Genomic DNA, 14,861 nt, shown 5'->3' on the forward strand with positions numbered 1-14,861 from the left:
CCGCTCGGTGCCCCCACGGCGCGGTGGCACCCAGGGCCCTTTGTGCGCGGGGCCGCGTGCAGCCGCGCCCGCCCAGCCTCCTTCCCCTCCCCTCACCTCGCCGCAGGCCCGTAACGCAGGACGGGCGGGCGGTTGGCGCGGGCCCGGTCCACCCGGGCGCCGCCGCGCTCTTACCGAGGGATCTGTACGGGAAAAAGGGTTAAGAACGGCGCTACGCCGCCCCCGGGCCCCGCTCCGCGCCGAGCCCAGCGCCACCGACCGCGCAGCACCACAAAATGGCCGCCTCGCTGCGGCGCCGCCAGGGAGGGGCGGGGCCGGGGGCGGGGCCAACGGAGGGGGCGGGGCCACGTGCCGCTCCCTCTCGCTGCGGGGCACGTGGGCAGGTGGCGCGAGGCGCTGGGGGCGCCCTGAGGAGAGGGCGGCGGTGCGTGTGGTGCGTGTGGTGCTGCGGGCACCGCGCCCTGCACAGCCGCGTCCAAAGCACCTCGAGAGTCCTGCGGCAACTCGAAGCCAAACCTGGGCTGATAGCCAGCAGCAAAAACCTTTGCAGGCTGAAGTTCTTAAAATACTGCAGCTCTCGTGGTGCCTCCCACAGGGGTGCTTCAGAAACGATAATCTGCACAAGTGGCGGCGTTACAGGCACCGTGCGTGAGAGTGCTCTTGGCTGGGGCTCGCGAGCTGCTGAGAACGCCACAACCGGAAACAAACGCGGCACAAAGTGCAGCGACCGGCTGGGGCTCTCACAGCCCCGGCACCTCGCGCTGCTTTACACAGCAGGTCCTGGCGGCAGGATGGAAAACGCAGGAGCAATTAAAACAGCGCTAAACAAAATCTCTTCCAAGTTTTGAGGGAAATGGATTTCTTTGTTGCTTTTATACTTTCCCAAAAATGGAGCACGGTGTTTCCACGTGAGGGTTGGCTGGTTTGTTCTGGCAGCGCTGTGTTTTGTTACAGAGTTCTCACCCCCTGCAGAAGAGCTGAGCCTCCATCCCTTCCCCAGAAATGGCCTTCCAGGACCCCACAGCCGCTGGGTTGGAGGAAATCCCTCATTCTGCCTTTCTCTCCTCTCCTCTCTGAGAGCAACCTCCCGGCAGCGCAGGGAGCCGTGCGTGTCAGCTGTTGATGTGTTCTTCCCTGCGGATGGTGCAAGAGCTCAGGCCCAGTGCCGCTGCCACCATCCATGGGCAGCATCCTGGAGCCCTTGGGTTCTGCCTGCAGAGCACACCCCCGTGCTGCAGACAGGCAGGAGCACGGCTGTGGCTCAGAACCCAGCCGCCTCCAAGGGCTCTGCACGGCCAGATCCCTTGGGATCCCGTGTTCCCCCACCACTGGATGGATACACCTGTGGGAAACGGGGCTTTGCAAGCCAGGAAGGGTTTGTCTGTCCTCTCTGGGAAGCGATGCCATCCTCCACTGCAAGTCACTGTCCACATTCAGCACGAGGGGTGCTGCACACCCTCCGGGGCAATGCAGGAGCAGCAGCGGGGACACGGTGCCAGGATGCAGCGGGATATGCAGGCTGCGCTGGGCGGTACAAAGAGAACAGAGCAGATCCAGCATAGCGAGCACAGCCCGGCAAGCACGTCCTAGAGAGGTGGAGGGAGCAACGCGTGCTGCAGCCACGGTCCAGGTCAGAAAGACCATAGTCAGGCACAGGGGGAACTCACCTGGCTTGGGAGAGCCCAAGCGACGAGGAAATTCCTGGAGGCGAGGGAAGAACTTCCCAACGAGGCGTTGCCACCTCTTCCTCCTCACAGCCATCTCCACAGCTGCGCTATCAACGAGCCGCCCTTGAGCACGCTGCCGGGGAGCTGCTCCGCGCTCCGGCGCTGCCGCGTCCCCTGACCTCCGCGGCAGCGCCCGGCAGCAGGGGCGCGGAGCCGCCGCCTCCAGCGCTGCCCACGCGGGGCCAGGGCCGCTCAGCCGCGCTGCCCGCCCGGCAGAGGTGGGCGCTGAGGCTGTGCCGCGCCACGCGCAGGGCCGGCTGGGATCGGTGAGGGCCGGCACGGCTCGGGGGCGTGCCCTGCCCTCTAAAGGGCAGTCCGAGGACGAGCTCTGCGCCCAGCGCTTCGCAACGCGTCTGGGCGTTGCTTGAGGTCCCCAGGTCTGACTGATCTCTGGGCTGGTCCCCGGGTAGTGCGTAGGAGTGAGGGATCACGCACGCAGCCCGGCCTCTGCCGCTTGGCAGCGCTCCGTAGCTCGGGCCAGTTTTTCACCCCTTCTTTGCAGAGCATCCGGAGTCCGGGGGCTGGCTCCATGGGGGGACGTCTGCTCTCAGCCTGCAGCCTCGGGCAGGGCAGGGGCAGCCGCATCCGTGGAGCAGTGGGAGAGAGATGTGGAGATGAGGCAGCAGCACGCCTGGGAGCAAGGAGAGGCTGTACCCCTTCATCTCATCTGCTTTGGGGTCACCTGCCAGAAGGCAACAGAGTCCCTCACTGGAGACTGCTTTATGGCTTCTGGAACAGGAGAGTCCGGCTGTCCTGTGCTCTTCTGTTTGGAGGCAGCACACAGCCGCACAGTGGGATCTGGGTACTGTTTGCAGTTGCAAAACATCTATCTTACCTCGCAGACACCAAGGCTGTCACTTCAGGGGAGGCAGCACCTTGTGCTGAGACAGTCACATAACTCCTCAGAAGACTGGCGCCCACTCCTCCTCCATCCCCCTTCTCTCCACACCCCCCTGCAGCCCGTGTGGTCGCCACTGCTGCCTGTGGGCTGAATGAAGCACCAGCCCCAGCACAGTGGTTCTTCTTCTCCAAAAGAGTGGTCAGGTGCTGGAACGGGCTGCCCAGGGAGGTGGGGAGTCACCGTCCCTGGAACTGTTCAAGAAACATTTAGATGTTGTGCTGAGGGACACTGGTCAGTGGGGCAATATTGGTGGTAGGTGGACAGTTGGACTGGATGAACTTGGAGGTCTTTCTCAACCTTGGTGATTCTGATTCTGTGATTCTAAGGTGGAATGGAGGAAATGGGGCTGCAAGTGCAGACAAGCTGACATATACCATTAGACCTCCCTTGGGGAAGCGGTAGCTTGTGAGAACACCCTTGGTCTCAGTCTTCTAAATGCTTTCATGGACTTGGGCTCTGAATCCCGCCAGCACCCGAGCCTGGCAGCTGAGATCCCACAGACACTCAGGTTTCTCCTTCTGAGCAGCAGTTTGGTTCCAGCCCCACACTGGGCTCCAGCTTGCACCTGAGCTCTGCCAAAAGAGCACGTGGCAGCTGCTGGCTGTGCGTGAGGGCTGATGGCCTGGGGGGCACTCCCTCCTCAGTAACAGGAGCTGAAACAGGCACTGGGATACTGAGGAACCTCAGTTTAAAACTCCCATCTGCTGAGGAGCACCTGAGCTCTTTCCCTGTGGAGCTCTCAACACCAGCAACCAGATCTTTGTGCTCGATCTTCATGCTCTCTTTGCTCGTGTTTTCACAGAAAGCCCTCATGTTCAATCTCATGTTCTCACATCTCCATATTCCTCCTCCAGGCAGACAGTGATGAAGGCAATCCCCTGGTGAAGGGATACTCAAGCTCCCTTGTGCATACCAGTAACCACCAAGCACTTCAGACAAAGTGCAATGTCTTTGATGGTGAGGAGGAAGCCCTGGGTGGAAGCCAGGGCAGGACGAGCCCCTGGGAGCTGCACGTTCAGACTTCCATGGGCTGGGCAGCCTTGGACAGGTGCCCTATGCTCTAAAGGGAAAACTGGCCGATAACTCAGTGCTGCAGTGTGTCCCTGAGGTTTTCCCACGTGGACACCTGGAAGCACCCAACTCCAGCTGGTCCATATGGGGTCCGCCTCTTCTCAAGCCTGAAATGTTTCCTCAGCCACCTGCACCCACACTCAGTTCTCTCCATCATCAAGCGTGGGTGGCAAATGTTAGAGGACGACAGGAGCTCTGAAAACAGCAACTCTCAAGCAAACATATCACCCTTATCCATCCCTCCCGTGGTGATTGTCCTCCGGACGATCCCTGGGTGTGCCCACGCAGCCTCAGCGCTGTTCTGCAGAGCCCTGGCTCGGTGCCGGCTCCACCAGCCAGTTCTGCTGAACCTGCCACCGCTTTGCTGTGCCCACATCAAACCCACGCTGGGGCAGCGTCAGGACAGGGGCCCTCCCGTCTGCCTCCCTCCTCTGCTGCAGGGCTCCTGACGCAGGCCTGCCTGTTCCTCTGGTCTCTGTCTCACCACGGGGCTGACTGAGCGCAAAGCCTGGCAGGAGGGTTAGGCTCCTCCTAACCTCCCGCTGCCAAGGGTTCCTGGGGAAGATGGAACCCCTGGGCACCTCATACTTACAGGGGGACGAGAGGCTACAAAAAGCCTTTCTACCGAGCAGGGTGGTGAGTGAGCAGGATGGGTGCCCTGGTGGTTGCCATGTCCTGCACAACACCAGGCAGCCCCCAAAGCAGAGCCCCATCTCCCAGCGCCTTGTGCTGGGCCCTCAGCGTGGTCCCACACCCACCCCTCAGCTGCACAGCCTCTCCAGGCACTGGGGCAGAGAGCGGGCAGCAGCCCTGGGGGCTGGTTGCAATCAGTAGCTGAGAGAATTGCTTTCACCATTTTTGTGTGTGGATCCACAGGACATGATGGCAGAGGTGACAAAAAGCTCACGCCAGGCTCTGTGCAAAAGCTATGCTGAAAACGTGCAAAAATTCACCACCACCACCCAGAACACCCAGCACTGCGAGCGTGCGCATCCCCTGGGACACGTTACCCTTCCCCGGCGGGTGCCAGGTCTGCCTTTCCACAGGGCACCGCAGCCGGGCGAGCTGCGTCCGTTCTGCTGTCCGGCAGCGGCTCCTCCTGCACTGCTGGGGGGAGCCAAGCACGGGGCCGCGCTGAGCCCAGCCAGCACGCGGTGCTGTACGCAGAGCAGCAAGAAGGCAGGACAGGCAACGGCAGGGGGAGCCCAAGACTCCGAGCCTGGCTGACGCACTTGGTCTGTTTGATTTGGGCAAGGAGCTCATTTCACAGCAAAGCCGCTTAGACGTCAGGTTGCAGACATCTACCTAGGAATGGGCTGTGTGAGGTTAAGACACTATTGCTCTTCCTTCTGCTCTCACTTGTCACTGCCTGTCCTGAAGGCTCCAGGTCCCACCTGTGTCTGCTGCCAGCGAGGTTGGTGTGACTGGGCCCATAACTGGGCCAACGCAGATCCTGGACTGCTGGTGTGCTGAAGACACAGTGCCTTCTGGTGCCTCCGGAATGGCGATCACCTCCACAGCACCAGCAGCACTGGTGAGACCCACAGCAGTAGCTTGTCACAGTGGCAACAGTGGCACTTGTGCTGCAGCCCCACCACAGTGTGTGACCAGCATGAGTGCGGAGCACCAGCACCGTGCTCCCAGCTCCTTCCTGGGGTGGGGACGGACGGAAGACCCAGAAACTCCCCCAGTCTGAACGTGAAAGTGCCCCAGCTGGCCAGCTCTACTAACCGCATCCGCAGCACCAGGACAGGCTGTGCAGGGCCAGCACGTGTGCAGCCACCTCCTGCAGAACGCCTGCAGCACCCACAGCCGCTGGATTAGGGATATTAGCAGTACATCCCCGCCTTATCCTCTGAGTATCCATGTGTGCAGCTACTGCCCATGAACTTGCCTAATCTCTTTTTGACCCTGAAAGGTTCCCAAAGATCACTGCTCCCATTATTTTCCTTTATCTGCTTCCACCTGATCTCTCCGTAGTTTAACCAAGTGCCCCATGGTTGCTGCCTGAGCTTTAACAACAGAAATAGCCCGCAGCCTGGTTTTCAAGCGCTGGCGTCATGCTCATTCCCAAACACTATTCATGAATGCTGACATCCAGGCTGAAACTGCAGCTCCAGGCAGACACGACCATGCTTTTTCACAAAAAAGACCAGGGACAACCATGGAGATTGTATTTATTATTATAACAGAGGAGAGGCTGCTTTACTGATTCGTATTTACAAATCTGTCAGCAAAGAAAGTAATATCCAGTGTAATTTATTAGCCTATTTTACAGCCCTGGCAAGAAGCATTTATTTGTAATAGCAGCAAATGCCTATGCTCTGATTGCCTGCTACAGCTAAGTGCAAGGGATAGCATGGATGGCCGGGGTGGCGGCTGGCTGCAGGCACGTGTATCTGCAGCCCAGAGAAGGGGCAGGCACCACGCAGCTGGCCCAGCCCTCACAGGGCCGGGATGCGGCACCCTGAGCCTGTTCAGTGACTGAAATTTTGGCAAAATGCAGCAGAGCTGGTAATGGCCTGCCTGCATTTCTGGGAATGTGGCTGCACATCCGAAGCACAAGGCAGTCGGCATTTCTGAGGCCAAACTGAGCTGAGCTGCTTGCAAGCACTGTGAGGGATGAGTGTGTAAAGCAGATCCTCGCACACTTGAGGCATTTGCAGGCCCAGTCCTGACAAGAGAGCAAGGTTTCCTGGATCACAGAAGCACCAGGTACAAGGGGGACCATGACCTTCAGCTAATGTGGGCACAAACTGATCTGCCACCATGGAGGTCTCTGAGCAGAGCTGTGTCCTGGAAACCCTACTCACAGAGGTTCAGATAGGATCAGGGAACTCTCTGCCCATGGTACCTTCTGCCCCAACCCTTGGCTCAGACTCAGACATCAGCATGAAACCTCCCTGCTGGGCTCCCCACTCGGCTCTGCAACCCAGGGGGCTCCCAGGTCCCTGCATGAAAGAAAGGAGCTGCAGAAATGCAAATGCAACCATGGATGCTACCAGCAGATGTAGCATTGCACAAACAACACCAGCACACAGCTTTTGCAGCAGACCTGCCTCCAGCAGGGAAAACACTTCAAAGGAAAAAGAGAAGAATGCCAGAATGTCACAGAATTAGAAACTGCTGCTTGCAAAGAAGCATGCAACAGTATCTGGAGGCCGCAGGAAAATCTATGTGCTGCCTCTGACAGATGCTGCCCTTGCTATGCCTCACTTCTTGCTGGCACACAGAAAGCTGGAGGGGTTCAACAGCAGCAGAGAGGACACTGAGCTGCCTGCCTGCACTGACCCTATGCAGACTCCACCACACCGCAGCTGCTCATATTGCCTCCACTCTTCCCTTCCCTCCCTTTCCCTTCTTAAGTCCTTTGTAACTCCAGGAGGAGTTTGGTGTGGAGAACACAGGTGCCACAGCTGACTCCTGGCAGAATCAGCATTTCACAGTACTGCTGGCTCTGCATGGAACGGCATCTCAGCACAGGGGCACTTCTCACTTATGGTGGTCTCCTCTCCCTTCTTTAGACGTGGCTGAACATGGAGGGGGGCAGAGCAGTCTGGTGCTTGGAAAAGGAGGGGCCAGAGCTGTGAGTGCTCTGAGCACCTCTGGTGCATTCTCAGCTGCTCTTCAGGAAAACTGGTGTTGGCCTGTGCAGCATGTGCAACATGGGCTGGCAGAAAGGAGCTGTGAAGCTGTTAGGGGTTACCCTCCCAGAGGATATAGCCCACACTGGGGGATGCCAAGGAGGCTACTGAATGTTCCTCTTGTCCCCAGGCCCCACAGTGTGAGTGCTGCTGGTTTAGCTCAGCACAGGGCTGGTTCCACAGGCTGACCTCATGCTGCTGTGCAGCTCTGAAGCTGCCTAAAGGAGAGGGTGAGGTGTATGCTGCGCTGAGCTGGCCTGCCAGAGCTCCCAGGATCTCTGTCCATCTGGCCACCCAGCAGCAGCAGCAGCAGCTCAGGCATCTCCTCTCGCAGAGCTGCAATATGCTTCCACTGACCTTGGCAGCCCAAGGAATGCCTCTGCCTCAGCGATTCCCCTGCACCTTCATATCCCTCTACCAACAGCATTGTGGGGTGCCAGAACAACCCTCACGCTTCCAAACAAGTCTGCAGAGGTGGACTGGGCTGGCTCCATGGCAGTGAAGTTATCCCCAGTGAGGCAGTGTTTCCACCAGGACCAGAGGGAAACACTCATGTCACAACACAGGAGTGATGTCCTCCTACCTGAGGCCAACTCTGCCCTCAGAAGGGAGATGGAGGGTCTCACTGTCCCAGGGTGCAGTGTGTCATGGATGTCACAACTCCTTCAATAAGCAGCCAGTCCTGCAGCTCCAAGGAGGCCACGATTAACCCTCTGATACACGCAAGAAGGCCAAGAACCACTGCATCTGGGCTGGCACGTCCAAGGACTTCCAGGTCCTACTGTTGAACAGCCCGAGCCTTCCAGGATTGTCCAGTCCTTGTCTTCGAGGTCTTAAGTTGGGAGATGTTTAGGGGCTAACCCAGGGTGTGATAACAGCAAGGACAACAGAAGAAATATAAGTGGAGGGGAGAAGACTTCAGGCACCCAACAACTCCCCAGAGCAACGTCCCAGACCCCAGGGCCAGGGCCTCAGACCAGCCCTTTGATGAAGCTCGTGTCTAAGTGCACTATCAGCATGCGAAGAAAGGACATTTCCTTGCGTGTGTTCTCAAAGATAATGCGAGGGTCGTCAGACTGACAGCGCAGGCAGTTGGGGGCCATCACCATGGCCAGGTTGTTCACATCCATCTTTGTTCTGCCCACATTTGACGGCTGAGCAAAGATCTGTAGGTAGTAAGGAAAAGTTGAGCTGGAGCAGTGGAAAAGGGCAAGAGACTCCAAACATGTGGCCTAAGAAGTGGTGTAAGGACAGCAGGGATGTGGCTCTCTGAAGGACAACGCCATGCATCCCCAACCCCCATGCATCCACAGGGAAAGATCACCACGCTCTGACACGGCTGATGGCAGCAGCCTCTGCAGGCACGGAACATCCTGCAGATCCCAACTTGTCCCTGTTTGAGAAAAGTCCCATACCCCACTAGATCAGGAACACCGTTTGTCACCCAGCAAAACTCCCTCCATTAATCCCACCTTAAACATGGGTGAGAGGTCCTAAATGCCAGCTAATAGCACACCACAGTTGTCCCACTAACTGTCCCACTAACTGTGCCCCCTGTGCTCCAGGCCGCTGGCTGGCGGCCAGAGATGTGGATGGCTGCCTACCTGCAGGAAGTGTATGAGGTAACACAGCACCAGTTTGTTGAGCTCTGGCAAAAGCTGCACCACGGCCACGGCAGCGTCAGGGTTCTCATAGTTGCTGATACACTCTTTGTAGAACTCCTGGGGGATCACGGGCTCCTCCAGCTCCCGATACCATAGCTTAAGGAGAGAGGCTGGGCAGAAAGCAGGGTGCATGAGAACAGCCCTGGTTGCCTTCCCACCACGTTCAGAGACAAACTATGCAGGCAGATGCAATGCCTCGGGAATCAGAGGGCAGATAAAGGATTCTGCACTCATGCTGCTTCACCTTAGAGGGTGACTCAGAGATGCTGGAGGCAAGAGCACTGCTGCTGGCCGGCTCCCAGCTGCCCTGCACGCTGCCTGGCTCACGCAGCCTCACTCTGACAGATCCTCCACCACCCCCAGTGCTTTCCCGTGGACAGCATTTGGAAAAGCAGCAGAAAGGCATAGAATAAAAAGCTAGCTGGTGAAGACAGCTTGCAGAGTACAGTGGTGTGCACACGTCCCCAAACAGCAGCCTGCTTCCTGGGCTGCTCTTACAGCTTCCCTTCTGCTCTGTACTGTGGCTGAGGCTACACACACATGCAGCATTCCCTTACCTGGGATGTTGGGATCACTGAGGCCGCTTGGGATTCTCCACTGATCCACCTGCAACTTCAATGCGTTGACTTCATCTATGTCACCAGGTATCCTGCAAGCAGAGGCACAGCAAGGATACCTCAGAAGGCAAACGGTGCTTGGCAATGTGCCTCGTGTGGCAGCTGGCCAGCAAACTGTGCCTCCAAAACTGCTTCTGGGGCACTGGGGAGAAGGGAGCGTGCACCAGCAGCAGCTACAGAAGCGGCTCATCAGAAAGAATGCTTTTAGACACAGCTTTATAGTGGGGGTAGAAGAACCGCCTGTTTCCTTCCCACTAGCTCAGACATCAGCTGTACCTGGGCCACCCAGCAGCACAGTCTGACTAATAAATACTTTTATCTGACTGATAAAAACATCTCTGGCTAAATATGCCAAGATATCAGGCATATTTACCTTGCACTACTGCAAGGCAAAGTTGAGTCTTTTGTGAGTTACCTTAAATTACATTTAGTAACTGAAAAACTAATGCAAGTCTTAAAACAAGCAAACAGCAACTGAAAACAACCAAACTGAGATCCCCGTGTTCATCATACAGCTACTCTGTCTCTCTGGAATCCTCACATGTTCACCACAGCAGAACATTCTGAGTCTTGGGCATCATCAAGGCTGAAGTGCTGCATTTGATGAACAGCTTTTATCTGACAGTTTCTGCCATCCTTTTATAATTGCTTTTAGTCACTGGAGAGAATTCTGATTGGCATTGGTCTGCCTTTCAGCATGACCTGCTCAGGGAGATCCCATATGTGATAATTATCTGCAACTTCTCCTCAAGTGTTAATTAATTGCAGGAGAAAAGCAGCAAACCTACAAGTAGGGCACTGTATTAAGGTCAATGCAAGCTACTCTCTAGAAAAGTCCCCTGCTTTACAGCCTGCCTCCTGCAAGGGACACTGCAGTCGCAGCAGTACGGTTATGCAGCTATGCTGCGCTTTGGTCCCTGTCTGGTGCTATCCTTCCCAGCCAGTTCAGACTTCCACCTCCCAGGCAGCCCCTTCCTTCCTAGAGAACACACCCAGCACCAAAGGAGCACATGGGGCTCACGGGGGGCAGGCTTTCTCCAGAAGAGGCGTGGGAAGCTCACGCACCACAGCTGCAGCTGTGGCTCCGCCTGCACCTCGAGCTTGTCCCTTCCCTGCACTGGCAGCTACTGCTGTTTAAATCGACAAAAGTTCAGTGCTGTGCCTGGGCATGTGCTGTCACAAGTTCAAATCACATCTAGGGTCCCCCTGGTGACAATGCATGCAAATGGATTGGTGCTACTTGATCACCCAGAGCCTGGGAAAGTTCATTGCTTTCTGTTCGGCGGCAGTGTGCTATTCTCAGCGAAGGGGAACCCCATGGAGGTCAGTCGTCATTTCTCAGCTTTCAGGACGGATGCGTGGGTGAATCAAAAGTAACACACAACCCCACCAGCTCACCTGAAAATCCCTTCTGTCTGTTCTCCTCCCAGAGCCAGGACCTGCTGCGACAGCTGCGTCTGCACCCAGGGCAGCTTGTGGCCCGGGTACATGTCCTGCTGCCGCAGCATGATTTCCTCCAGAGAGCTGCCAAAGAGCGACGGCGTCACGATGGCATTTCTGGCGTGCGTTATCTCCTCCACTGTTGGCTTGCGGAGGCCCTGGGGACAGAGGAGAGCTGAGCGCAGCTGCGGGCTGAGGGCTGCTCCCGTGCGTGCCACCTCCGTCCTCCGGGAGCCCCCTGCAGCAGCCCTGGCTCTGCATGTGCTATAATCAGAGTCAACAGATTCAGCCCAAAAAGAGCAAAAAGCTGCTGCCTGCAGGCGGGGGGGGGGGGGGCTTTGGAGAGTTTGAGGTGTTTTTATAGGGGTTTGCATGTGGGAGCAAAGCCAGCTTGGCTGGGAGGAAGGTGCAGGGCCCAGTCTATCCCTGGGCCGCAGCCAGGCCAGCAGAGGGCATACGAACACCGGCCCCAGCTCAGGAGAACGCCTGGCCGCAGGACAGCTGAAAAACAGCCCTGGGAGAGAATTCCAGGTATGTTCAAGCCCAGGGCCTGGCTTTGGATCACCCTCGCAGGCACTAAAGGTCTCTGAGAAGCGCACACAAGAGAGCATCCAGAAGCTGTTCCTATGGAAGGACACTCTGGAAGTGGCTGTCGATGCTTCCTGGGAACTCCCGCTGAGCCCTTGGAGTGCAGCAACCACTGGGGCACAACGCGTGACTGCGCATTTCCTGCTCTGCCCCTTGGGGACGACAGCAGTGTTACCCCTCCCAAGGTATTTCAGCTATCTGCTCGCTGTACACGGAGTCCAGATGGCAAGGACACCCTGGAGGGATTTGCAGAAATAAAAGACAGCCAGATCTGGCTCGGAGACCTAGGACGGACGGGCTGGGGCTGCATGCCAGTGTTCACAGCTCTATGCAGAGGAAAGGGAGGAGGGGGATTTCCACAGCACAGAGGCCCTGCTCTGCACCACGCATCTCTATTGCATGACATCTTGAGCTGGAAATGCATGACTGTACAGTAAACCAGCTACAAGAGCAGGCCCATGCAAGCTCTTGGTGGGCAAGGGGAGATTCCCCAGTGATGGGCATCCCTTGCAGAGAGAGCTCCTATCGGCCCAGAGACCAGCAGCCATCAGCTCTGTCCTCCAGGTCCCCAAGGCCACCAGCACAGCAGCAGCCTTCTCCCACACATCCACAGGGAGATGAGCAATGAGCAAGCCTCCTCCGCTCTATCTCCAGTTTCCATCACTGAATCAGCAGTGGCATCTTGAGTGTCACAGGGCCAATGTCCCTGGGACCTGGAAAGCAGAGCACTGCAAGGCAGCCTGAGCCCCTGGCACTGAGGCAGCAACTCACCTTCTTGCCTCCGGTGACAGCTACTTTCTGGAGTTTGCGGTAGCAGTATTTGGCGTATGTGCTGATGGGCAGACCTGGAGGGAAGGAGAAAGGAGCCGTCAGCCCGCAGCGCCATGCTGCTGCCACACTGCAGCTCTGTTCAAAGCACCAGCACAGCAGTTTGCACTGGCACAAACATCCACCCCCATTTCGCGCAGCCTGTTCTGCAGGCAGGGCAGAGGTTGCTGAAACCTCCTGCGGAGAGTGCCGAGCCCTCCTGGCCCCGGAGCCCCACAGCAGGCGGTGTCGGTGCAAGTCAGTGCTTGGGCTCCGAGGGATCTGACCTGTGACTCAAGGCTTGCAGCTCTGCACCCCACAGCCCTGCCTCTGCCGATCACAGCCCTACACACACACAGTCTGGCCCCTGACTCAGCACCCAGCATGGGCACACATGTGAGCATGAGTCCCTGTTCCCCATTGCATGGCCAGAGCAGTGGGGCTCACAGGCACAGGGTTGGGAATCTGAATGCTGCTCAAGCTCAGCCAATGAGCACGCAGAGCCAGCCTCTTGCCAGGAAAGATTCCAAGTGTTTGAAACAAATTGTTTATGATTCGAACACTGGGATAGTGAGAGAGGCAGCAGCGTGCCAGGGCTGAAGAGCCAGCATCAGCACTGAGCCTGAATGAAGGAAGCAAGGGGAGGTGCAGGAAAGCAGAGAGGTCTCTCTCAGCTTCCCAAGGGCCTGCAGGAAGCTTCCCCGCTCTCCTGGCTGCAGCCTCCTCCAGCACAGCCTTCAGATGTAAGACTGAGGTGTGCTCTGTGAGGCAAACCTGGTGCACCAGAGCCCAGCGGTGTCACTGCGAGAGCCGCAGCCTTCTGCAAGAAGGGCTGCTCTAGTGCAGGGCTCAGCTCCGAGGGTAGCAGAGCCAGGATTCACAGAGCTAATCCCCCTGTGACACCAAGAGAAATGTTTGCACTGACAGAGCGGCTGATTGCTGGGAGAGTTTTTCCAAAACTGTTGGCCTTTTGTTCTTTTCCGAGTCAAACCCAAATTGCTTGCTGAAAGCACTGAATAGATCTGCCCTATTTGATTCCCTGCCAGGCTTAAAGCTTGCAACAGAGTTCAAAATACTTGTGGCTTTTAAAATCCACATTCTGGTCAGATGCTGCTTATTTCAGAGCAGCCTTTCAAGCGCTCCATAGCTTAGGTAAGCTGGTCAGGATCCTGGAGTTCCTCAAAAGCTCTCTATGAAGGGAGAAGACAAGCTTCCCCAGAGGAGCAACACATCCCTTTGTGCCGAAGGAGACACAACAGCATCCCACAGGCGTGTCCAGGTGAAGCTCACTTTCTGCCTTCCCGGAAACTCCCAGGGAAAGGCCCGGATCCCAGCTGGCGCTGCCTGCAGTGGGCACCCTGCTCCCAGCCACACTCATCTGCGCCCACCAGGCCCCGCAGCCACGTCCCTCCCCATCCCAGCCAACGGCCGCAGCCAGGACAGGTGGCCTCAGCTCGGGGAGGGCTGCCACGGGGTAATTCCACTTCTGTGAGCGCACGGCGGGCCGCTGGAATCCAGGCTGAGCCGCGATTTCCTGTGGTACCGCAGCAGCCCCGCGAGCTCAGGAACAGAAGACTCCTCACAACCCACACAGTGAAAAACAGTTTGCAAAGGAAAATATTTTTCCATGTGCTGGCCTAAAAACACATGCGGAGAGCTCCTTGAAGAACCTCTCCTTTTATAAAAAGTTAAAACCCAGGCGAAGCACATGTGGGAACATACCTTCTGGAACACAATCTCCTGCCAAAAAGGCCTTAAAAATGCAGCAAACAACGCGGATTCAGAGCCCAGCCCTGTGACACGTACTTTCGCACGGCAGGAGCCGTTGTGCTTCTGTGCCCCAGCACTGCACCCTCACGAGATCCTTCTGCACCTTTAGTTTTCACAGCCCTACAGACCCCGTGCCAGCACCGAGCTGGCAGCTCATCATCTGCCTCTCTGTACAGCTTGGAACAAAGGGCAGCAAACATTCCTGCGCGATCAGGAGACAATCATCCTTGTGAAAGCAGATCATTTATTTCTACTCATTCTCCTGCCTTTCAGTGGGTTACCGATCCGTGAAAGGATCTTGCACCACCTTCGTACCTCATCTACTCACAGAGAATTAGGCTGGAAGATGAAGATTGCATAGGTAAGCGTGAGAAACTTAACAGTATTTCTTTGGGCACCTGTCAGATGCTAAATGTTTGCTCACCCTCGTGTTTGCTTACAAGCTTGAAGGGTATGAGGGGGGAGTCACTGCTCTGACTCCACTTTTCACTGCAAGACGTACATACCTTCGCCACGTATCACCAAATTCTATTTGAAGACAGTACATTCAACTTCCTTATAGATTTCTCTGTTAAATTGTTGCCAAATTACCATGCATCCAAGTATCATGTGGTTACTAATTGCCTTCCCAA

General features: G+C 56.7%; 2 protein-coding genes across 10 annotated transcripts in view; both read right to left on the reverse strand.

The window, feature by feature from the left end:
* The window catches only part of PHF20 (PHD finger protein 20), a 67,755-nt gene extending 66,069 nt beyond the window's left edge, over positions 1-1,686 (reverse strand). For 5 of the 7 annotated variants that reach the window (XM_021417066.1, XM_021417065.1, XM_021417063.1 and 2 more), the window contains exon 1: positions 175-326. The gene's annotated coding sequence lies outside the window, so the exon portion shown is untranslated. Of the gene's footprint in view, positions 1-96; positions 327-1,667 lie in introns of those variants that run through there. The other 2 variants (XM_021417062.1, XM_021417059.1) reach the window with 2 other exon arrangements.
* Positions 5,860-14,861, reverse strand: part of LOC110408227 (rho GTPase-activating protein 39-like) — a 57,526-nt gene continuing 48,524 nt past the window's right edge. For all 3 annotated transcript variants that reach the window (XM_021416800.1, XM_021416803.1, XM_021416802.1), the window contains exons 6-10: positions 12,424-12,497; positions 11,023-11,222; positions 9,565-9,656; positions 8,948-9,117; positions 5,860-8,509 (exon numbers count right to left, since the gene is read on the reverse strand). In XM_021416800.1, the coding sequence (XP_021272475.1) occupies positions 8,315-8,509; positions 8,948-9,117; positions 9,565-9,656; positions 11,023-11,222; positions 12,424-12,497 (731 nt within the window). In that variant the 3' untranslated portion in view covers positions 5,860-8,314. The remainder of the gene's footprint in view (positions 8,510-8,947; positions 9,118-9,564; positions 9,657-11,022; positions 11,223-12,423; positions 12,498-14,861) is intronic.

Source organism: Numida meleagris, chromosome 19 (assembly GCF_002078875.1).
Source record: "Numida meleagris isolate 19003 breed g44 Domestic line chromosome 19, NumMel1.0, whole genome shotgun sequence".
Taxonomy (NCBI): domain Eukaryota; kingdom Metazoa; phylum Chordata; class Aves; order Galliformes; family Numididae; genus Numida; species Numida meleagris.